This window comes from Hoplias malabaricus, chromosome 16 (assembly GCF_029633855.1).
Source record: "Hoplias malabaricus isolate fHopMal1 chromosome 16, fHopMal1.hap1, whole genome shotgun sequence".
Classification (NCBI taxonomy): Eukaryota; Metazoa; Chordata; class Actinopteri; order Characiformes; family Erythrinidae; genus Hoplias; species Hoplias malabaricus.
In genome coordinates, this window is record NC_089815.1 from 9,229,364 (window position 1) to 9,253,007 (window position 23,644).

The 23,644-nt window shown below is 41.0% G+C and overlaps 1 protein-coding gene across 1 annotated transcript; it reads right to left on the reverse strand.

Moving 5' to 3' along the window:
- Nucleotides 1–796: 796 nt before the first annotated feature.
- Nucleotides 797–17,709, reverse strand: crispld2 (cysteine-rich secretory protein LCCL domain containing 2). Its single transcript, XM_066648266.1, has 15 exons — nucleotides 17,594–17,709; nucleotides 14,911–15,211; nucleotides 12,417–12,535; nucleotides 10,756–10,888; nucleotides 7,818–7,933; nucleotides 7,355–7,455; nucleotides 6,940–7,104; nucleotides 6,759–6,819; nucleotides 6,604–6,670; nucleotides 6,373–6,503; nucleotides 6,225–6,268; nucleotides 6,039–6,114; nucleotides 5,848–5,923; nucleotides 3,657–3,787; nucleotides 797–2,649 (listed from the first exon to the last, which is right to left on the reverse strand). Exons 2-15 carry the CDS (start codon nucleotides 15,157–15,159, stop codon nucleotides 2,598–2,600), a joined length of 1,521 nt encoding a protein of 506 aa, XP_066504363.1. The 5' UTR covers nucleotides 15,160–15,211; nucleotides 17,594–17,709; the 3' UTR covers nucleotides 797–2,597.
- Nucleotides 17,710–23,644: the final 5,935 nt, after the last annotated feature.

Genomic DNA, 23,644 nt, shown 5'->3' on the forward strand with positions numbered 1-23,644 from the left:
TTAAATTCACAGAGACTTTTATTCTGGAAAACAAAGTAATACATATATTACCAAAACTGAGAGGTATAATAATGAATATAAGCCTGATATAAAATGATTATGATAAAAAATATTGACACTGTGCTGGATTTAAATTATTTACTAATCTTATGTATAAAGAATAACAAAAGAACCTAATGAAGGAAAAATTGTAAATTGGACTGTGAATGGAAAAGTGCTAAAATGTGGCATTTCTGTTTAAACACCAGCGGTCCGCCCAGAAAACGCTGTGCAAAACACTAGTGGACCTCCAACTTTGCCCTCAGTGGTTCGCCGTCTCTTTACTATCAGGGATATTGTATATTGTTGCATTGTTACAGGGGGAAAAACACTAGAACACATGAACCCTCTCGCCACTTTTGCTCACCTACAACTTCATTAAACTACACACTTCAAGGAAGGGTTTAGGGCAAGGATTCGGACTTTCTGTAATTACCTTAAAATTAAAGCTTCAAAATTATTGTGATGCTTCCTGACCTAGTGAGAATAAAGCCTATTCTGAGCTCAGCACTGCAGAAACTGCATGTCATTTTTGGCGTAGGGAAGGAAACCCAGCAAGATAAGTGATGTATTGTGTTTTATGTGGCTGAAGTTATCTACCTTTGCACTGTGGTCTAAATTGGCCTCTCAGGTCATATTTAATCTTTAAAACCTATGCATTCATTATTGAGTTATCATTTTGCAGTGATCGTCAAGCTCAGGCAAGGCAAATTTTCACAGTCGACCAAAGTGATATCATAAACTTTATTTTCTCGTTTGTGCAAAACAACTTTCAATACCTACAGTTAACACCAAACAAAAACACTGGTGTTCAACCCCAGCCATCACACACATAGGAGCCATTGTTTCATTCATATCTAAGGCACTGCCAAAGCTTTAAAAGGAAGGAGGGGTTGGGAAGTATGGGTTCCTTTAATTTGTAGTTATTCTTTTTCAGATGCCATATAATAGAAAATTATTCAAATAAAACAGACAAAAAAACATACACCTTTGTAAAAACATACTTTTATATCCACAACTATTTCAGAATGAAATAATAAATCAAAGATATTTACAAAACAATTGTCAAAAGCTGTACAGTTATGATTTCCCTATATGTCCCATATACTTAAATCTAATGCTGCAGCAAGACTGAGGTAGCCCATGAAGAGAGAGTCAGAGAGAGACCAAAGAAGCAGATTGAAGAAGGTTTCATAAGTGGTAGTTAAACTGTATTGTTGTGGCGTTTTAAAGAGGGATATAAAGTTACATTAACATAGATGTCAAATCCTTGGTTTAAATTGTAACATAATCCCACTAAGAAATACATAATATTAAGGTGAAGACTTGAGATAGTCAGCATCCCTTTTTCCTTCATCCCTTTAGTTAAGTATCTTTTTATTACACTGTTATGGAAGAGTGGTTTATACAGATACATGTTCTGTATGAACTGGGTATTTTCCAAATCATTCCCAAATGTAAGAATTGAAAATTAAGCTAAACTGATGAAAGTGCTTTTGGCAGTCATGTGGGTCTCTGGGCCATATTACCAAATGGGAAAAGTTTATATATAATGGGCATTCTACTGTCTCAGGTGGGCCCATTTCAGATATCTAATTTTTGATTCTATTTCATCAAGTGACAAGAATGTTTAGCAAAGATTTCAAATTTAAAAAGGAAACAGTAAGCCCAACTAGTTTCTAGATTATAGAAGTGGCCATGCTACCATGGTGAATGTCCAGCTTCTACATACACTTGCCTCCAATTTCTTCAAGGACTGAATGCTGCTCCATTGTTTTTATACCTTCCCTGAAACCTCTGCACATTATTGACACTGGAAGGCACAAAAGCATTCTAAAGGAAAGGTCTCTTTTCATTGGAAAGTTGCCTCCCCCCCCCACCTCCCTCCTTTCTCGTTCCTACGCAGAGCATCTGACTATCCTCTGAAGGCTCCCCTGCCCACAAGAACAGAGCCCATATAATATACATTTGTCCAGACATGGAAAACCACTGCCTGCCACCCTCCACTACATAAACATAGCAGGGCTATAAAAATGTAGAAACATTGTTAAGGCACACTGGAATACAAAACAGAAAAAAATGGCAAAAAGAAATCAGAAAAATCACTGAACAAATGATCTGTACAAAATGATTAAATACAGTGTAACCAATATACATTCCTGTGTATAAGATTTCTGGTACCTAATAATTAAAATGATATCACAAAAACTGTTTGTTTGGAATAATCAAATTGAAAGTCATGTGTAATGTACAAAACCAGCACTGCTGTTAAATTTTCCTTTCGTGCCACAGTCCATTTCTCTATATACTGTGTGTGGCATTATGAAAATGCAGAAACAGGAAAGTATTAAAACCTCCCTAGTTTAATTAGCTGACAGTAAGACAGAGATTCTTTATTGGTGGAGAAGGAGGAAGGTCCAATGGTTATGTGTAGGTGCTCTCCTTCTCAGATTAAGAGAAAGTGGCCAAGGGACAGAATAGATGGAGCATTCTGTCCTTTCAGAGTGGATGGGGTTGTGCCCCTGGAGCAATCGATGGTATGTTCTGTGCATGTGAACTCACTCCCGGACAGTGAACATACGGAAGGATCCACCCTCTGTCTGTGTTTTACTGGAAAAAAAAAAAAAAAAAAAAACAGAACAACTCAGCAACTGAAAATTGCTTAATAAACACTGTTTATGGTGTGATCATATTTGGGGAGGTCAAATAAACAATGAGGATTTTGTTCAGTGTGATCTAATGAATTATGGCTAAGTGTTGATTTTGTTAATTGTACTCTAGCTCGGTGAAGTCAACACCATGTAATCAACATTCAGCTACTCAATTTCATACAGTAATCATTGGGTGAATAGTTGTGGAATCCATGATTAACACTGGCTCATTGTTCCTGGTGTTGTGGTACTGTTCTAAGTAATTGACCTTTTTCCAACAACTACTACTGAGTATTGTACTTGGCTTTAAGGCTTTGTTATTAATTCATTAGTGCAGTGGCCTTCAGGCTGTGCCATGTTAGAGAACAGTGGGATAGAATGAAGGCCTTTGGCTTCAGATCAGCTGTAATTATCTGCACCAGGGAACCACTGAGTCAGTCTCCAACAGCTTTCCACCCGCTGGTAACTGGAGAGCGTGTGATTATTTTCTTGTTAATAAGGCATAGTTCACACGAGTGGTTGCCCCTCGTTTCCCAAGGATTGCATCACGTCAACAGCCTGACACGGGCCGACGAGAGGAAAGACATCCAGACTGCCCTTGGCACACTTTAGTAAGCTGTGCCTGCAGCCTGGTGGGCCAAGCTCTCTACACTTAGTGGCACATCAATCTGGTCAATGTGGGAGAGGATGTTGGAGTACAGCATCGGGTTTCATTGGGCTGGAGCCGATTTTGCCCATGCAGCGTTTTGCACACACCATTGAAGTGCTGTACTAGGGTAAGCAAAGAGTCCATGTGTGGTCTGTGCACACAGAATAAACCACACCATTACTCTGAGACCACTAACGTGCCACAGGCACACTCGGCCCTCTGAGCTGCCTGGACAAGGCATCTCTAAAAACTGGACTGTATTTCTGGATGGGGTAAGGAGGAGAGAGTGGAGGACAGAAGGGAAATGATAAGTATACCTCTCAGATTGAATGCCATTCTTCAGACTGCCAGCGTAGCTCTTCCTCTTATCCAGAGCCAAGACATCTACATAGCCTCCGCTGACTTTGATCACTCCTGCGTGGATAGCTGCCCGGCAGATACTGGACCTCTGAACACAGGGAGACAAAAGAGGTTTCTTTGAGTTACCATGCCCTCTCTTCCAAACTCTTAGTGCCACAGTCATCAGCAGTCCCATTACACTGGCTGATGCTGCAGTGACCTTCACGCCAGTGGATTTATATACTCACATTACATGCACTGAAGCACAGAGACCTTATACTAATGCCATATGTGTTTATATTAAACAAAAGAGAGACCTCTTTAGGGGGGAGTTTAGACAACATTTTTTAAATCTATGGAGCATATCTGAAAAGAACTCTTCAAGCCTGCATGAAATATTTCGCCATGTTTAAAACACTTTTTCTCTCTCTCTCTCGGTTGGGTGCTCATAAAATCACTGTACGTCATTCACAACTAACTTATATCTGGGAAGCCAGTTTTCAGAAACATAGGATACATTTTGTATATTTGTTCATAGAAATGTTACATACATGATCAATTATTACTTGTTATATTATTCTTTACATCTGTTTATTAATAAGAGCAGCACCATGGTGCATCAGTCAGTGGACTGGCTACTTTAAAGTGTCCATAGGTGTGAATATATGAGTGTGTGTCGCTCGGCGAAGGACTGGTGAAGGACAGCTTTGCGCCCAGTGATTCTGAGTAGGCTCAAGACCCACTCTGACCCTGAACTGGATAAGCAGTAACAGACAATAAATGAATGTTTGTTAAATTGACCCAATATTTGGTGTTTCCTCAAATTGCAAAGATCGTTTAAAAATATGTGGAGTTAATACCACACTTCCTTTAAACAAGTTCTCAACATTCACTGATCATATATGAGACATATTCTAAATGTTATAACTAATTTAACAATATACAGGTTTTATAACTAAAAAAAATTTAAAGGACAGTGTTTCTCATAAAGCAGGAAACTCTGTTCCAAGGTAAGCTACATGACATCTGTCTGGGTTCCCCTAAACGGATGTCATCACTGCAGCTCATGCAGCCCTATGACGCAGACTGGCTCCAGAATCTGATACAGTCACAGGCCTTATCTGTAGCCTGAAGTAGACCTTGTTCGTCTCTCCTCAAGCCAAGCCAGAACTTTAGCGTTCAACCCTCAGAGGCAGTGCAGGGTTGCTGGAATTTTGCCTGGTCCCCTCACCCCCCTCATCCCACGTCCGCCTGAAGTAATTAAAGTGTGACACATCCACCACGTCTGAGTGCTTATGCTATATAAATGCCATCGTCTCATTGCTGATGCATCAAACACAGTACTCTTTCCATAATGGTCAGCTTCATTAAGTACTTGTTTCAGAGCAGTGAGTTGCGAGAGTTAATTAGTTTTTGTTTGAGTCCCTGGAGAGAGCTCTGATCTGTGGCCAGTTGGAAGGACACAGGGCTTTTACACTGGAATGTGCTGGCCAGGCCAAAAGGCAGGGAGTTCATCCAAGTTCACCCACAGCAAATGCAGGCTTCCATCCCAGGGTCATGGGCTCACACAAACACAAGCAATATAGTGCTCCAGTATTCAAACAAGATGAAGACAAATATAGCAGAGACAAGACATTTTCAGGGCAAGAAAAGGAGGTGGATATATGAGAAAGGACATGTAGTTCTATTACTTTTAGAGCAAATAATTTGACAACCACTGTTTGGACAGTTTACGTGTAACTTATTAACGACAATGTCACAGGACCAATCAGAGTGATTATGGTGGGCATTTAAAAGCATTTAATCTAATGTGAGAAAAAAGCCCCACACAGTAATTTCAGGCAGATTGTAGCATAAGATGGTGACTTAGGGAGGGGAGTTGAGAGTGTACAGAACTGCCCCAGCTTCAGTCTCAGAGAAGACAGAACATCTGATTCAGAGCAAAGCTGCTTCAGAGCTGACTTAGTCAGCATAACTGCCTCAGCAGTAACTCTGTGGTCAATTCCAAGTCAAGGAGAGTTCTGCTGGCCACACAGATGTTCACTGCTTTTCATATGTTAGGTTCCCACTGAATTTAGACTTTTAATCAACCCCTTCTTCAATAATCTGCATGGTCAATTTAGCTCTCTTATGTGATGGACTGTTTAGAACCAAGTAGCTGTTACTTACATCAGAGTAAACGCTGGTTCCAATCACTGGCGCCCAGTATGATGGCTCATTCTTACAGTTAGCTGGGCAGAGCACCCTGAAAAGAACAAAATAAAACTACTTATAAAATGAGCTCAAACCCTGTTGTATTATTATGGTATAATATGTGTGATATTAGGCTTATGTGGGTCAGTAAATCTAAGGTACCGTACCTTGGGCAATAGTAGGTGACAGTGTCTTGGAATGGACAGATTTCAGCAACAGTAGAATAGCAGTCCACTGATTTAACTATAAAGAAAAGGGTAAAAAATAAAAATCAGGCTAAAATTGCACAGGATATGATACATTTTTAAAAATACACATTTATTAAAACGTATGAAAAGTTTAGGTTCACTTACTTTCCACTTTTGCCATAAAAAATGCATTGCCTTGTTTGTATTTACTGTGAAGAAAATTTATGAAAGCAATTTAGTCTTTAAATAAATGATGTAAAATGATGCAAGGCTGCATTAATGAGCTACATGCAATTACAAAAACACTATATACCTTAAAGATTCTATGCCATTCTTTGTTGCCCTAATAAAGAAGGGTAAGCTGTCTTTCCTTATGATGTCCACAAGACCACCATTGTTGTCAATGACGCCATCATGAATGGCAGCACGACAAATACTGGATTGCTGTGAAACAGTACAAAAATTATTTATTTATTTATTTATAATAGAAAATCACTTAAAAGCTTGAACTGACCATGTATAAGCAGAAAACAATCGGACTTACCACATCATAGTACAATGTTCCCCACACCTTTGATTTGCTGTAGAGGCAGTTGGCTGGACACTTGTACCTAATTGAAAATGAGACACAAGAGCTCTAATAAGAGTCCTATGCAAGTCTTGATGTAACTCTTAAAAGTTAAGTTTGCCATTACAGACCTGTTGCAGGTTGCTCCTTTGCACTTATCCCTCACTTTGGTGTCACACTTGATGTTTTGAACTGTAAGGGAAATGATGTTGTTACGTATGTTTGGCAGCACCATACAGCATGTTCATTTCAGGAAGTTAAAGAATGGGCAAAGGCATTTTTGGGTAATACTTGTATATAAGTAGCACTAACCTAGGAAATTGGAACGATTGGTCTTGGTTGATGTGGGATTCTTGGGAGCAGAAGGTTTGGTTTTAGGTTTGGAAACAGGTTTTGATGGGGTGGTCCGAGGCTGCACTGGCGCCTGCACCACCTCCACCTCATTCATGTCTGGAGTCTCAGGACGCTCAGCTTCTCCTGAAAGCAGAACCATGTAATTTTCTTTTTATCTTCACTTTAATATGAAGGCATTCTCATTTTTTTTTTTTTTTTAAAACGAAGGACATTGCAGGGACATGTTCAGAAAAACAGATCAATAAAATCCGGTTTGCTTATGACTGCAATGACATTAAAAGTTGATTAACAACTCAGTAATTCAACGAAATGTTACACAATTTCATAATGGGCTAGATTATAGATAAATGTCATATTGCAGATAAACACTTACCCTTGTAACAGAGGTTGTCTCTACATCCTCCTCCATAGCTGGGGGGGCATTGTGAACATGGGCGTCCATGCTGGTAAGGAGCTTCCCCGATCCAGTTTCCCCTGGAGAAGATCCCATAAAGGTCAGCAGTAGTTTGAGACTAATTATAAAACCAGCATGCTTGACTGAGTACTCTACATACCAATTGCTTTAATGCTCTTTGCACATTATCCCAAAGCTTTCCAGCTCTCCAAAAACACTTCCTCAATTCCCCCCAGCAATTAAGTCATTAGAACTGTCTGGCAATAACTAACATGCATGCTATTCTTTCCTAAGTCAAACCAATTATTAATTTTCCAGCAGAAGCATGGAAACTCTCCCATCTACAAATCAAAGGATTGCAAAAATGCCAGGATTAGATACTTTATCATTAATGTAGTAGATAAATAAATTATTAGGGAAAAGAGATGTGCAGTAGTCTTACTTTGGTGAGTAGTTGCACACAAGGTAGATGGCATTCTCCCAGATTTCTCCCCAAACATTCATGCGTGGACATGTGTGCACAGCACAACCTACACGACTGGTGGTGGCCCATACCAACTGCAAAAGAAAAAAAGACTTTACTACAAGTGTCTAAATAAAACCTCACACAACAGCAGTGGATGGACAGACATGAGAACATTGTGCTGTCACTCAGACGGTTTCCTGACATTACTCAGCAATTTCCTGGTATTCTGCAATTCTGGGGCTCAGGATGTGAAAATGCCAAGATTTTTCCCATTCAGTATGGAGCCCAGGGTCATAAAAGCGATCAATTACAGATCCAGTATCCCGCACTTTTGTTTCTTTTTATTTTATCATTTGCCCACTGTGATTGATACAGGCCTGTAGTTTTTATGAGTTTGTTGTGTCATCCAGGAGACCTCCACATAAGATGTGACTCAAAGTTGTGAAATGGCTGATAGCTGAGATTGTCCCAATTCACGTTAGAAAACGATCAAGTTTAGTCTTAACTCACTATTGTTTAGAAGTTACCTGTAAAAAATTACTAACAAACCTTTTAATTTAGCTAGATAAGCCATCACTGGAGCAAAGCACAAAAACATTGGTGACCAGAGCTGGAATCTCCAGGGAGAACCATGGTCTATTGCTCTAGAACTGAAAGTCATACTAAGGGAAAAAAATACAGACCCACTGGTCTCTTTGTATTTTCATCTCTGCTGGTATCTCTCTTTTCCCCCTTTGGGTTGGCCCTGCTCCTGCTGCAGGAAGCAGCTACTCCCCTGGCTGGAGCAGCATGGTCAGATTGATGGGCCCACGGGGGCAGAAAAGAGAAACTACCCTTTTCATTCAGAACGGAAGGTGCTGGAGCTCAAGTGTGACTGGTGTCGGTTTCCTGTGAACTTGCATGATCGTCCTCACTCTCTGAACTAATAAAGGAAGGCTGGCATGAAATCCATTGATTTTTAAACTGAGACTGAGGCTTTTTTCTGGTTAAAACAAGCATAAAAGAGTTCATCAAGTGCACCATTTCTGCATAAGCCATGAGCGTCTGACCGGTAAATGAATGGGACTTGCTTACTCAGGGCTTTCTCTCTTACACATGCCGTTAAATTGCACAGCAGGTTTGCTTGCAGCCCCTCAGAGCAGGGGCTAAAAAAGCCATTCTCTCTCCCTCTCTGAGGAATGCTCTTCCTGTGCTGGAGCCAGAAAGAGGCCACAGCAATGTCGGCTATGGGACAGTTATTCAGCAAAGCGGCTGGCCTGAGAGCCTTCTACTTTCCTTCCACGCATCCCTGCACTGAGGTTAAGAGTCTGCTTGATCCTTGTGGAAACAACTGACACTGAGAAGACAGAAGGGCAGAGCTGTAGCCCCTGCAAACCTGCTGCCCCTGCCAGAAGCATCAGAGAGATACAGAGAAGAGGGCAGAGGAGCAGGGGAATCAGTGCGTGGTGACTTGGCACACTTTCTTTGTCATTTAACATCTTAAAAGGAATCCAGGTCAAAGAAGAAAATGCTCCCACAGTCTAGGAAACTCTTCCAGATGCTTGTGACCTGTTTTCAGAGAGAGAGTGTTTTCACAACCCATCCTAGCTGCTAAGTAAAGTCTGAGAAGACACAATGCCACTGCTAACACATGCTACTATTCTGTTTGCTGCTACTTTCATATTTGATATGGAGTGTTACCAGGAATGTAAATAGCTAATCAATTAATTATTACCTTTAACTATATTGTTAACAACACTATTGGTTAAAAGATGTCCATTTTATTTAATAACTAAAATTATATATTCAATAGATTTATTAATGCCATTTTTAAAAAGAGGTTTGATGGCTAACGGCAGAACACTGAATGTAGTTAATAGGACAAGGATTAGTTAGAATATGAGGAGTCAAATATTCATAGATAACCCCTTTATGTTGATGGTTAAAAAATTGCTTAATTAATGGCCTTTTCCATAAACATTTCTCTGTCTCTGTCGCTCTCTTGCTCTCTCTAATGAACACCAGTGGTCAGGACTGCAGAGCACATGTTGTTTGTAGGGAAGGCCCAGAATACCTGCCTTCACACGTGGCCAGGTCACACATGCTGCTCGTTAAGATGACCATGGGGAGAGCCCCATGCTGGTCAAGGTTGTGTTCAAATTACATGGTTGATTGTTTAGACTTTTTTCTTTTTTGCCTAATGTGACAGATCTTTTTAAAGCCCATTGCTCAAATCAGAATATAGGGTCAATAAAGGGTCAGATCAGAATTTATGTGTATGTTTTTGATTTGATCACATTAATTACAAAAATAGGTCGGTATCAAATGTGAGTGAGAAACCTCAAAGCAGAAATATCTGAACTAACCAAAAAAATCTCTGTAATCAGAATCTGACTGATATTATAGGTCGATAATATCAGTGCTGTGGTTTCACATTTTCATGAGTCTATATTAAAAAATGCTACATTTTTAAAACAGTGGCATGGTGGTGCAGCAGGTAGTGTCACAGTCACACAGCTCCAGGGACCAGGATGTTGTGGATTTGAGTTCTGCACCGTGTGACTGATTTTGAGGAGTTTGGTGTGTTCTCCCTGTGTCTACGTGGGTTTCCTCCGGATGCTCTGGTTTGCTCCCATGGTGCACAAAAAAAAAAAAAAAAAGTGTGTCCTTAGGTGTGAGTGTGTGTGTGTGTGTGTGTGTGTGTGTGCTGCCCTGTGAAGGACTGGCGTCCCCTCCAGGGGTGTATTCTCGCCTTGCACCCAATGATTCCAGGCAGGCTCTGGACCCACCGCGACCTAGAAGTTAGTGGTTACAGATAATGAATGAATGAATGAATACATTTTTAAACTGGTTTAGTTCTACTTTTAATTTGAATATAGTCATACCAAAGTTACACACATACACAGATATTTCATAAATTAAATCTGACTCTCACCTGTGTGTAGTGGGTGCACATGGGTCCAGAGCAGCGATCGGGGCACCAGGGGTTGCATTCCTGTGGGTAAGGGTAGGTGTAGTCCTTCACCTCATCGTACCAAGCCTGAACATGGTAGGCAGGGGAGCGGTACCTGTCAGTGTGCACACAACATCAAGAGGGAGGCACTATTAACGATCTCACTGGAGGGTAAAATCAAAAGCATTTCCTTCAGTGAGCTTCTTTCAAATGTAAGCAATAGGCTTGTAAATCTTATATATCTCTTACCAAAACACATAGCCTTTTAAAAATACTGATATTAAATTATCCCACTTTCAATAAACCCTGCTGTGAGCATCTTGACTAATCACTGCTGCAGATCAGGTTGCTGTTCTTTAGTGCAATCCAACAAAAATATATTATTTGGACCCAAATAATGAAGGCCATAACATTATCAAAGATTATCAGATGACGCATTTTTCATATATTTCAAGGTGTACCCCTGTCACAAGATGCAAAAAAAAGTGCTAGAATTCTCTATTTTGTGCAGCACTCTTCTGAAGTGTGGTCCACTGACGCACAGACACACTATCTGCTCTCAGCCCAGATTATTTCTCCAAAGTAAATACACTGTGTCCCCCTGACCAATCTGTTAGGCCTGTTCACTCTAAACATTGCTTTATACGGCACTGAGAAGTCCTGAAATGGAGGAAGGAAAAAAGCTCTCTCTGCTGGCATCAGAAGAGAGGGAAAGGTTATGGGAATGAGAGAAGGCCTGAAATGGCACCTGCTTTGAGCAACTGAGAGCAGAGAAAGTTAGAATATATATATATATATATATATATATATATATATATATATATATATATATATATAAAACTTTCAGTGACCTTCAGGGATCATGTGAATAAGGTATCAAGTGTGGAGTTATGTTAATGCCCTGCTACACACACAGAACATGTTTTACAAAGTAAATTGTGTGAACCATGCTGAAAACCTTACTGCTGTTTTTACTTAGAGAACAGATGTAAGTCTGTAATTTAAGTCTGGTGTAAGTCTGTGTAAACAGTGAGAAAAAAAGTCAAGGCCTTTGTGCTTTATACTTCAACTACTTCTCATATTACAGGAAACGTAGCGTTGGTGTTATGTGCTGATTCACAGAATTAAGATATTCTGTAGAAAAACAGAAGAAACTCCTTCTGCAATTCATTATTCGAGGCCTAGGCACTGTGTGTGTGTGTGTGTGTGTGTGTGTGTGTGTGTGTGTGTGAGAATCAAATGAGTTCATGATGACAGGAGTTTGAAATCTATCTTAATATTTAAAGCATATATAATTAACTAAGCATTACCTGGGTATTATCTGTCATTTAGCTCTTGTTGAATGAAATATCACTTAAGATTATAATATTACTTCAATGTAGAATTTATAATTGCACACAAAATGTAGATAATCAATATATTTTTGCCAATAGCAGAACATTTCACAAAAACACTACTGCTCAGGTACAGTATTCAGTAATATATTGGATGTAATACAAGTACAGCATTCAGTAATATAATGGACGTAATCACAAACACTGTGAAGCTGACAGTTATGTAAAGCTGCTTTTTGTCAGTTGTAAAAAGCGCAATATAAATACATTTTTTATTTGATTTGATATGTGTAAATGTGCATTTCCTACCTTCCCCAGTGCACTGCCAAGTTCTGGCCAATAGACATAAGCAGGTCCTGTGGCCCATGCTCCCACTGACATTGTTCAGCCCAGTGTGTAGCTGAACGCTCCAGTTCATCATCCCATACCTACACACACACACACACACACACACTCAAATGAAAATCAATCTCTTCCAATACAGACCCAGTGCCAGCACAGTGCACCCCTTCCATCTACAATATGCAAATTATGTATGCTTGACTAAGCCTTTTAGGTTCAGTTCAACTGTTCACTAAAGTCGGCATCATAATTGGGATGGGAACGAGGCCCAATAGAACAAAAACATAGTGACTACACCAATAGAGACATCAGAGCCTGGCTCCTCTCCACTATAAATCCTATGCAATCAGGGATAAATGAAACACGTTTCTCTGGCTTATTTCTCCACCTGAAGAAGAAGGGAGGGGGTTTTCCACTTCTTCCATTCATACACCCACACTGCAGAAGAGTTCCCTGTGCCTCCTCCGTACTCTCAGTAAATTTCCAACATGGTGTTAAACGCACACAAACACACACTCTATAAGCCCTGTTCTGTGCAGTGTCCAGTGTTGAGGTGTTGGCTGACTCAAGGATGTGTGCAGCATGCTGAAACTGCTGCTTTATTCACTGAGAACTGGCATGGAACAGGGTCTGTGGGGGGGACTGCTCCCAACCTGCTGGACCGAGTAGACCACATGAACTAAAATTCTCATCTCCCCTTCACTAACAAACACACAACCACATTCAACACTGTGTCCTTTTAGCCACTCTCAGCGTTCTGAATTCACTTTTTTTAACAACAAAGCATACATTATGCCATGATTTATCACTGCCTTAAAAATGATCTCTATAGTATCTCCAACTTTTTAGTCACTGCCAATTTCATACACTAGCTAGGACTCCCCAAATCATGTAAAGCCGTAAAGGCTAGCACACCTCTGAGACTGTGGCTTTCCTGTAAAGCCAACTACTGCATCTTTTTTTGAACTGCTGCCAACACAACATCCTTGGAACTCAGCACACTTAGAGGAGAACACTAACTGCCCAGTTCTGTTACACAAGGTAACAGACACCCACATTAGCTAGCATTACTTTGACAGATGGGGAGAGAGGGAGGGCTAGTGCTGGGCCAATGCTTAGAGGGTTACTCCACTTGGGAACACCCACCATCTTCTTTCAAATTTGTCATATATTTACTCTTCAAATGAAGGTTGTTTGTTCCGCACTTCAGCAGTGTTCACATAAAGGGCTCAAGATGCAAAGAGCACTAGTAAAACATGTGAAACCCAGATCTTCCCGTTTACTCCATCGCTGTTTACAAACACTGAAACCAGATGCTTTGTATATTATTAATGAATAAGATCCTCCCAGCTCTGGGACGTCTCTGCTGGCTTCAGACAAATAAATATTTGCATACATTAATATAAATAAACAACAGTGTGTGATTTTAAAGGAATGGTTCCTTTCCAAAAAAGGAACTGTAGTGATTGATTAATTATTGATTATTGACAGTGGTTTCAACAAAAGATGGAAAATATACAATATTTTGTTTTAATATATTGTCCTAAAGCTGTTACACCTGTAACAAACACCTGTTACTAACAAACGTCACAAGCTGAATGTATATCAGCCTGTAAATGCTAAGCAAGCCTCCTCTGCTGTGCCCACACTGCCCTCAGTTCTGCTCTGGCACAGCTACCCCTCTCTTCTTTTCTCCCTGGCATGCTCTCTCTCTCAGCATGGACTCTGTGTAATTATCTCCACAGTAAAAACAGGGCCACACTGGCAGCGTCCTTTCATGAGTTCATCTTTTCCATCTTTCCAAGATCACGCTCATAAAATCAACACAGTTCTTCACGTTTGGGTCAAACTCAAGCACCTGACAGACTCTCCTGAGCGCCTTGTAGCCCCAGTGAAGAGGTGACTGCATCAGCAGTGTGACGCAGAATACAAACAGCATCAGACTGGGCTCAGCGTGTTTATAATTCAGCACTGCTGTTTAGAATAGTCTGCACAAGTGGCTGGCGTTAAAGCTACACCAGCTTTGCTACAGGTCCTAATCCACCTCATGCAGTACTTGCTTTTTTAAATGCAAATTTGCTCTGTGCAAACTCCATCGCATTAATGCAGTGCTTCAGCCAAAAAACTAAACATTTCCCCTTACCTCAAAGGCAGTAAATCCTCACAGACATGTTCAGTGTATGAAGTTTGTTTTCTTAGTTTACGGCTGGAGCCGTTCTGCACGGTCAGAAACTAGCATGCTATTACTGTAATATGATATTCTGAGCGTTCCGTAAATGTTGTTAGGGCTTATAGAACACACACAGCATGTTTCCTTATAAACAGAGAATAAATATCGGTGACACATTTGACTAGGAACAGTGCTGTATGTGAACTGATAAAAGGAAAATTTTACTCATAATTATTCATGTTATATTAATATGTGGAATTTTAGTTTGTGTCCTGACTCTCATGCACTGACCATGTACTCCATGTTGGAGGCCGTTGGGTAGACACCTCCTCTCAGCTTGTTGTGGAGAGCGAGGATCTCCTCTCGGTCTGGCCACTGGATGGCCCTGCGGACGCGTGAACCCGAGGCAGTGTTGTTGGGTGCAAGCTCATCTTCATAGCGACTCAGCAGTCTTCTTAGCTCCGGCGAGTCAGGCAAGAAGAGGGAAGTTACCAGTCTGGTGGTCAGCATCAAGAGCACTAGGTGAAGCAGCTGGGCCATGGCAACAACTGATTTCTAACCTCGTGTTAGGAGTTGGAAAGTGGACGAAAGTCTGGGGAAACAGAACGATCTCTATGAGGGTCAAACCTTTTCACATCTAACACAACTGGTCTCTATATAGAAAAGTAGAGAAGTCAAATCACACTCCACACAAGGAATATTACAAAACAAACCTAACCCTAATATTATATAACAGTATTCCTACCCTTATCACGGTGATAAGAATTTGTTTTCATTTAGTCATTCATTGGCTCCCCACACAATTGCACTCTTCATAAAAAGCCCCCATATGCCATCCATCAATCTGAACAGAATTACAGGGTCTTGCTGTGATGACATTGGCCTTTCACAACAAAGGATTTCCCCTTTGCTTCAACACCCACTGGTGAGGCAATTAAATCAGCCGCATTAGTCCACATCAAACGGGAAAGTGCCTCTGTGTTCCAGCTGGACCCCTGTCCATCATACCGCTGCTGCTAAATCACATCTGATTTCCCCCCAGCCCCCACTTACTCAAATCAGCCCAAAGGCCCTTTCATCTCATTGATAATACTGTACTTGTTATGGCAGTACCGTTCATAACAATAAGCCATTGTGATCTCAGTGCAAATATTGATTACGTAACAGGCTGCTAAAACAATCTCGCTTGATTAGTGTGCCTTTGCTGATGGAGTGGCAGAAACGGAGAACCCTCAGGGTTTCTTATTCATCTCTGTCGAGAGGTTTCCTGGGAAATCTCATTAATTTTCTCTTGTGGAAATGGACTGCTGGGTGAGGGTTACAGCGGCAAGTTTCTAATAGAAAGCAGAACGGCTTATACACTAGTCCTTCCTCATTAGAGAGACCAGACAGATTACTGTCCCAGACTGACTTAGAGAATGGGAAAATCCTGGAGTGCAGAGAGAGAGCGAGAGCGAGAGCGAGAGAGAGAGAGAGAGAGAGAAGAAAGAAAGAAACACACAGAACGAGAGAGAGAGAGAGAGAGAGAGATATGAATGAGCCTCCTTTAGAGGAGAATTTGAAGTAAAAGTGTCACTCTGCTGACGGGCACTGCCAGCTCCTGGAGTTCCTGCCAGTGTGCCAGCGACAACCACCGCCTGCCGGCTCTGAGTCAAACACAGCTCCTCCTAAACCAGCATGCAGCCTAGAGCTCAGAGGAGAGAGAGAGAGACATGATGGAGCCGCACTGCTTCCTCCAGGTCTCTCTCTTGGTTTGAGGTCTGACACCCAGGCTCTGTCAACACACTGTCACCGCTCCAGCTACAGTCCTCTGTGAAGTCAGGCAACCACACCCCTTCCTCTCTCCCGCTCTTTTTCACACATAAACACACAAACGTGCATCTTGCCACCCATCCATTCCCTCCTGGATTTTTGTACTGCCCTGACAGATTGGGCAGAAAAAGGCCAGCCAGGCAAACGGTCTACATGTACTTACAAAGCCTGACCCTATGTACCGGCCTGCCCATAACACAGCAGTACTTTTAGAAATAAAGTGTGTAACAAAATAAACTCTTCAGAGCGTATAGAAAACTAATAAAGGGTAAAGGCTCTGTAACCCTGCACGCCATGTAAAGTTACCATGTTTGACAGGGTCTGCGTAATTCAAAGTTTTATTTTAAGGTCCACATAATGTAAAGGTTCTGCAAATGCTCTACATTAAAGCTTCAGTAGTCTCTGAATGACGTAAGTACCTGTAGATGGGCTCTGTTAAAGCATTCACTTAATGTAAAGGCTGTATACCAGTGAAAGGTTTCCCGAGTTAAGAACCATTAGAGGACCTTTATTTTTGTAGGTTCCTGTCAGCATCAGCACTTCCACCATTCAGGTCCCAGTCTTTATATGACTGTTAGCTGTGAAAATTATCTTAATGTGGTAATTGTTCCGGCATGTGCTGTACCAGCACGGTGCGAGTGCTGACACTAAAATACCTGAGAGCTTCATTACATGTTGAACACTGCCTGCCAATGAGAACACCCACCCCCACACTTCTTTCCTTCTCACTCTCTTTACCATCCCCATAGTGAATTTGGCTAAGAAACTATGCTGAACATGCAACACTGTGCTCAGTCCACTGTGTGGAACACCCACCATATTGGTATCACCTGGCCTTACCATTCACACAAAGCCGGTCAGTCCAAACATGACTGGAAAGCAGATGGACTTGAGAAATACACATGGGCAATAACAAACATTGATAAACTGCATGTTCAGTCGAAAAGAAATAATCATTAGATTGAGAGCAGACTTTCATGGCACCTTTAGAGATTTGTCACAGTGAACATTTATATGATATTTACCCAACCAATAAAGAGACACATGAAGAACTTCAACAGAGCTACAACTATAAACATTGGAAACAATCATGGGAAGAGACACACAGTTCAAATTCCAACAGTCATCCCAACAAAATGCAAAAAGTAACACACGACTTTACCAGGCACACTTGTTTTCCGTCAGCAACTCCACAGGCTCCTGCAGGTCGAAGCTGTGAGTCTCAGGTTCTCCCTGTTAATCAAACAAGTCTGAGGAGTTGAGCTGGCAGGCTTTCTGATTCTGACTGAGTGTGTTGAGAGGGTTCAGCTCCTTTTATAGAGAAGGAGAGCCTGCTGAAGTAGCTTGAGAGAGAGGGAGAGAGAGAGAGAGAGAGAGAGAGAGCTCTGACGAAACCGGGTCAGACGAAGACGCAAAGAAGCGTCACGCACTTCAGAAGGACAATATTTTCCCAATTTAACGACAGCAGCTGAGTACCTCTAATATACTGTAATATAAATTCTGTTATTTTTCTGATTGGTTGTAGTGGTAGAGACTGTGACGGGAACACAGTTGTAATAATACTACTTTTAAAACACTTAGCTTGTTATGTTATGTAAATCGGCAGTGCCCATCACTTCTACTTCAGTTTATCATTAAGTCGTAGAAATGTCCTCACTAATAGTTTATTGTAAGAAAGATATAAGATCATTTCATATTTACTAAACAAATTTAATTGTTTAAAGTGATTTTATCTCACTGCGCTGGCAAATAATGTGTCGTTGTAGGATACACTGATAAAGTAAAAGTAAAAGAAACTGATAAAACCTAGTAATGTTATTTAGTTATAAAGTTTCTAACGATCTATATATTTTTTTCAATACATAGCATTTAATTCTAACATATATACGATTTTAAAATGTATTTTTAGTAGAGTATACCATACTAAATTAATAATAAAAAAAAACAAAAAAAAAAAAAAGCTAACTAGCAAAATGCTATTGTTAACTAATCCCCACACATAAGTTAATGTAAAATGTTTTGGGGGATGAAACATCTGTCAGCAAATATATTGTTGAGATTTGTTACAAACTTAACAAAATATACACTGGCATATATTTAGCCATAAATAAATTACATTTCAAATATAATATGTAGTTTTAAATCTAATCCAGCCCAATGTGTATTAATAGTTTCTGTGATGTCACAAAAACATAATTTACAGTGCTTGATCATCAAACAATGATTTAGTACAGTTAATTCACTGAAGTTATAAGAAGTGTAGTCAGCAGCTGGCTACTATTTGAATGAGGCACAGTTCAAGGCAGCCAATCAGAACAGATATGATTTAAATAAGTCTTGAACACAGTCCTTTTGAAAATGTAGCTAAACCTTGGTGACACCAACAACAAACAATAATTTGCAGACCTACAGGGCAAAAGACAGCAAGGACGCTTTGTTCACATTAGTAACAGGTGTTTTATCCACAGGTGCCTATCTGAATTTGTATGTTGTTGTTGTGTTTTAATGTGCTCACTTGAGAATCTAGAGTTGGTCAATTTAGATTGTAAGCATAATGCATCTCAGTAACATTAATTATCACTTCTGTATAATTTCAGAAATTTCAAATAAGAATGGAGTGATATAAATTCAACTTGGTGGTCATGACTAGAAACATTCATTGTCTGTAACCGCTTATCCAATTCAGGGTTGCGGTGGGTCCAGAGCCTACCTGGAATCATTGGGCGCAAGGCGGGAATACACCCTGGAGGGGGCGCCAGTCCTTCACAGGGCAACACAGACATTCACACACGGACACTTTTGAGTCGCCAATCCACCTGCAACGTGTGTTTTTTTTTGGACTGTGGGAGGAAACCGGAGCACCCGAAGGAAACCCACGCGGACACGGGGAGAACACACCAACTCCTCATAGGCAGTCACCCGGAGCGGGAATCAAACCCACAACCTCCAGGCCCCTGGAGCTGTGTGACTGCGACACTACCTGCTGCGCTACCGTGCCGCCCATCTCAGTAACATGTTAAACAATAAACAAAACTGTTCATACTTGTTGAATCATTTCTCTGTGCCATGTTATTAAGACAACCATAAACAGTTCATTTTTATTAGCCCTTACCATTACCTCATCGTATTTTGGACAATACGCCTCTGCTGAGCTGGTATATTTTTAGCCCTCACTGAAAGCTGTAGTAAGGGTACATAATGTATTCATACTAGTGACAAGGGGTGCCATGCTGTGAGTCACACATGGGTGAACTTGGTGGTTTTGCAGAGTTATCTTGTTTAATATAGGAGTCAGACCACAATGTTCTGCCAGTATGTATGGCCCCCAAACATTTAGCATCTGCAAAGCAAAACAAATATTTTGTAACTGGATTATGCTAACTGGCCTTCAAGAGCCAGAAAATAAGATTGGGTTTTTGGCAGGAAGGCTAGAAACTGAGATGCTGTATTTCTACAAGGATCATCCCATTATTAGCTGCCATATTTAAGTTGTTTACGTTTTGGAGTTTATATCATATACAGCAAGGCTACACTGTGGATCAAAATGAAATTCAAAGCAGAATGGTTCAATATAGTATTCAGACTTTGTGGGGTCGTCTAGGAAGCAAAATCCATTTAACCATCATGGTGCATTTGTGATTGTGAGTTTTAGCTGCAGCTGTTTCTAGTCAGACGGCACGGTGGCGCAGCAGGTAGCGTCGCAGTCACGCAGCTCCAGGGACCTGGAGGTTGTGGGTTCGAACACACCATTCCCACTCCGGGTGACTGTCTGTGAGGAGTTGGTGTGTTCTCCCCGTGTCCGCGTGGGTTTCCTCTGGGTACTCCGGTTTCCTCCCACAGTCCAAAAAAACACACGTTGCAGGTGGATTGGCGACTCAAAAGTGTCCGTGAGTGTGGATGTGTGTATGTCTGTGTTGCCCTGTGAAGGACTAGCGCCCCCTCCAGGGTGTATTCCTGCCTTGCACCCAATGATTCCAGGTAGGCCCTGGACCCACCGCAACCCTGAATTGGATAAGCGGTTACAGACAATGAATGTTTCTAGTCATGACCACCAAGTTGAATTTATATCACTCCATTCTTATTTGAAATTTCTGAAATTATACAGAAGTTATATAGAGTTAAGACTGTAAAGTGCTAGGTTTGTGCATGGTATTACATCGAGGCACTAGTGAAAATGTTAAATTCCCTCAGCATTCATCCATGCCCCATGTTGGTAGCTGACCTTAGTATAGTTCTGATGGTTCCTCTCACGCTGGTAACTCAATTCAACCCTCAAAGTCAGTTCTAAAAACAGTGTAAACAAGTTACTGTTGAACGTATTTGATCAAACTGGTCAACCACGTAACCAGCACACTTTCTGCTCCACCAATAAGATGGTGTAGCAACTTAAGATTTTTTCAGTAGATTCTTTTTCAATAGTCATGTTTTTTTTTATATAAAATATGTAAGAACTGGGCAAACTGTACAGACCTCTTTCATGGAAAATTTGGCTAAACCAGTCAGTGTAGAGATGACCCTGTTTTCATCCCGAGACAACAAAATAAGTCTCATTTATGGAGATTCGTAGAGATTACAGCCCACAATATCCCTCAGCAATAAGAGATGTAAAGTTATCCCCAGGTCTTCACTTCACGGTTATGATGCTTGTCACTGGACAGATACATACCGCATACATTACTCCACTTCCCCCAATACACAGAGTATTCTGATCACTCTTATACACAAAGAGTTGGAGCACTCAGGTGAAACCAGATATAACTACTCTACAGTAGTGTCAATACTATCACAGGCCAGTGGCAGGAAAGGAAAAAATTATTGTTAATGCAGAGGTTTATATTTCAGGATTAGAGGTTCAACTCTTTGCCAAAATGGAGAATGTATGTTTTGCAATGAGGGAGCAAGGGACGAGAACACCTTATTAACCCATCTCCAGAGAAACGCCCTGTAAAGCTCCACAGTTCAAATATACAAAGCCCTGTTCCCAAGCTGGCCAAGCCATGGGAACATTAGGCCGACAACCCATTGAAAGGGGTTTCTGTAATATTCATCTTTACAGGGTTTGTCCTGGCACTTTTAGACCCAGCTGTGATTCATGAACACACACACACACACATCACAGCTTCACATGAGGGGGGTATTCTGTTGGTTTTGGGAAACGTTCAATAATAACAGTGAACAAGTGATTTGTTGCAGTAACAAGGAAATTCAGTTTTGGACAGTTCCCATTTTTTCATGCAGGATATGATGCAGTAACCTGTGAAATCACCTTCATGGTTACAAAAGGTCAAAGACTCAGTCGAAATTGGTTAGCAAGATCATTTGGCTCAATTGAAGTCCATGACTTACTGGAAAACGTAAAAGCCAGCACTTCCTCTGAAATGATTCTGTGGACACCAGAGGGCACCAATCCCAACTTTTAACATTAGAATCACAGGTAGTATAATGGAAAATGATGTACTATGTTGATCCAACCTAGACTGCTTTTTCTGAGCAAAATGAACCCAGAAAATGCTGCATAATACAGACTTTCATCAGGGTATTGGACTGAGCTCCTTTCATTGTGTATTCAGTTTCTCCTTGTACAGGTCAAAGGATAACAACCAAACTGTTTAGCTAGCCGTGTCCCCATTGTGGAGAAGAGAAAGACAGTGGGTCACACTCACCATGGGCATTTACGGTGATAGGGCAAAAGAGGTCTTGACAGTACCTTTTTTATTTCTGTTAGCAACTCAGAGGAGCTTTGTGGGGCCCCAGGATTAAAACATCATGGAATGAGAGACAAGCTGGTGGGTGGTAAGCTATTCATGAACTTTAAGGTTGGAAATACTGACAGCCTGGTCTAACACGGCAGACAATGAGTTTGTAAAGGCAGCAGATAAAGTCTGGAGGATGAGGCCTGAAGTACAGTAGGGCACTGGCAGAGGAGCAGCAATTCCAGTACCAGCACTTTAAGTGAACCTAGGTTAGATGCCAATATTATCATAAAAAATGGGAACTGCTCCATGTCAGACTAAACGCAAATTACAGGATGGTCAGCACCAAGTCCAAGTATTGTTGAAAAGGAATCTAAACTATAATTTCCCTCTCTGTTCACTAATCATATTTTTGCGTGAGGTCAGTCAAAGCAGACATGACATTATCTTCACCATAGCATTCCATTTCATACAACCCCACATACCAGAATGTACAGTTATAATTTACTACAAGATCAGAATCCCAAAGTGAGCCACTAGTTACAAGTCCAAAAATGGTCTTTTGTAGTGAAAAGTGCCTGCGTCTTGACAACATTAGAGGACGTATCTCTCCTACAAGGCACTCATTTTTTAAGCTGAAGACACAATGTACTTATTCAATAACCCAATCCCTTGAAGACCATCACATGAAACCCCTTTTTAAGTTATATCTTCATGAAGTGCAGCAGGTTTCATTTATGCATGATAGTCCATTGTGATTACTTTGAACACAAGTAAAACAACGTGCAAATTCAATAATGCACTTTCACCATTTACAGTGAAACAAGATCACATTTGATTATTATGTTTACAGTTAAAGCAGCTATATCAACTCTCCTGCCAAACTGCCTTGGATTCCAGTTTATAACTTAACCATACTAGACAGTGGGCTTGTATATATATTCTGACAATAAACAACCACTCAAAGCTATAAAAGTTTTGCTGTAAAACAAGCTGTATCATTTTCTCCTTAGAGCTGAAAGAGCCTCTTCTCTGCCTTTAGGTGGTCCTTCTGAGGGTGCAATTTTCCCCCGCAGGCTGTGGCACTGTAAGGTAACAAACTTAAACAGCATCATGACATTAACAAGGAAAATACCCCATTTAATTATATACGAGGTAGCAGAGACCAAAACCGCATCCTTGTATGTCTGTGTTGAAGAAATGCAGCGAGGGGAGGTGGTGTGTGTGTGTGTGGGGGGGGGGGGTACGAGGAGAAGGGAGGAGGGGGAGGGGGTGGTGGAGGAATTCTTCACCCGCCTGCTTCAGAAAGCAAACAGTGGCCAGCTAAGCCAAAGACTGAACCCAGGACTAGCAGGCAGCCAGATGAGCCACAAATGCAAAGGAGATGGAGGAGTCAGGACAGTAGCAGAAGTATGGCAAACATGTTGAACAGTGGACAGGGTGTGCTTGAAATGTAATCACATTTTGGTTAGTAGTCTACAATACATGGTTCTATGGACATTGGGTATCAGTTTCTCCTT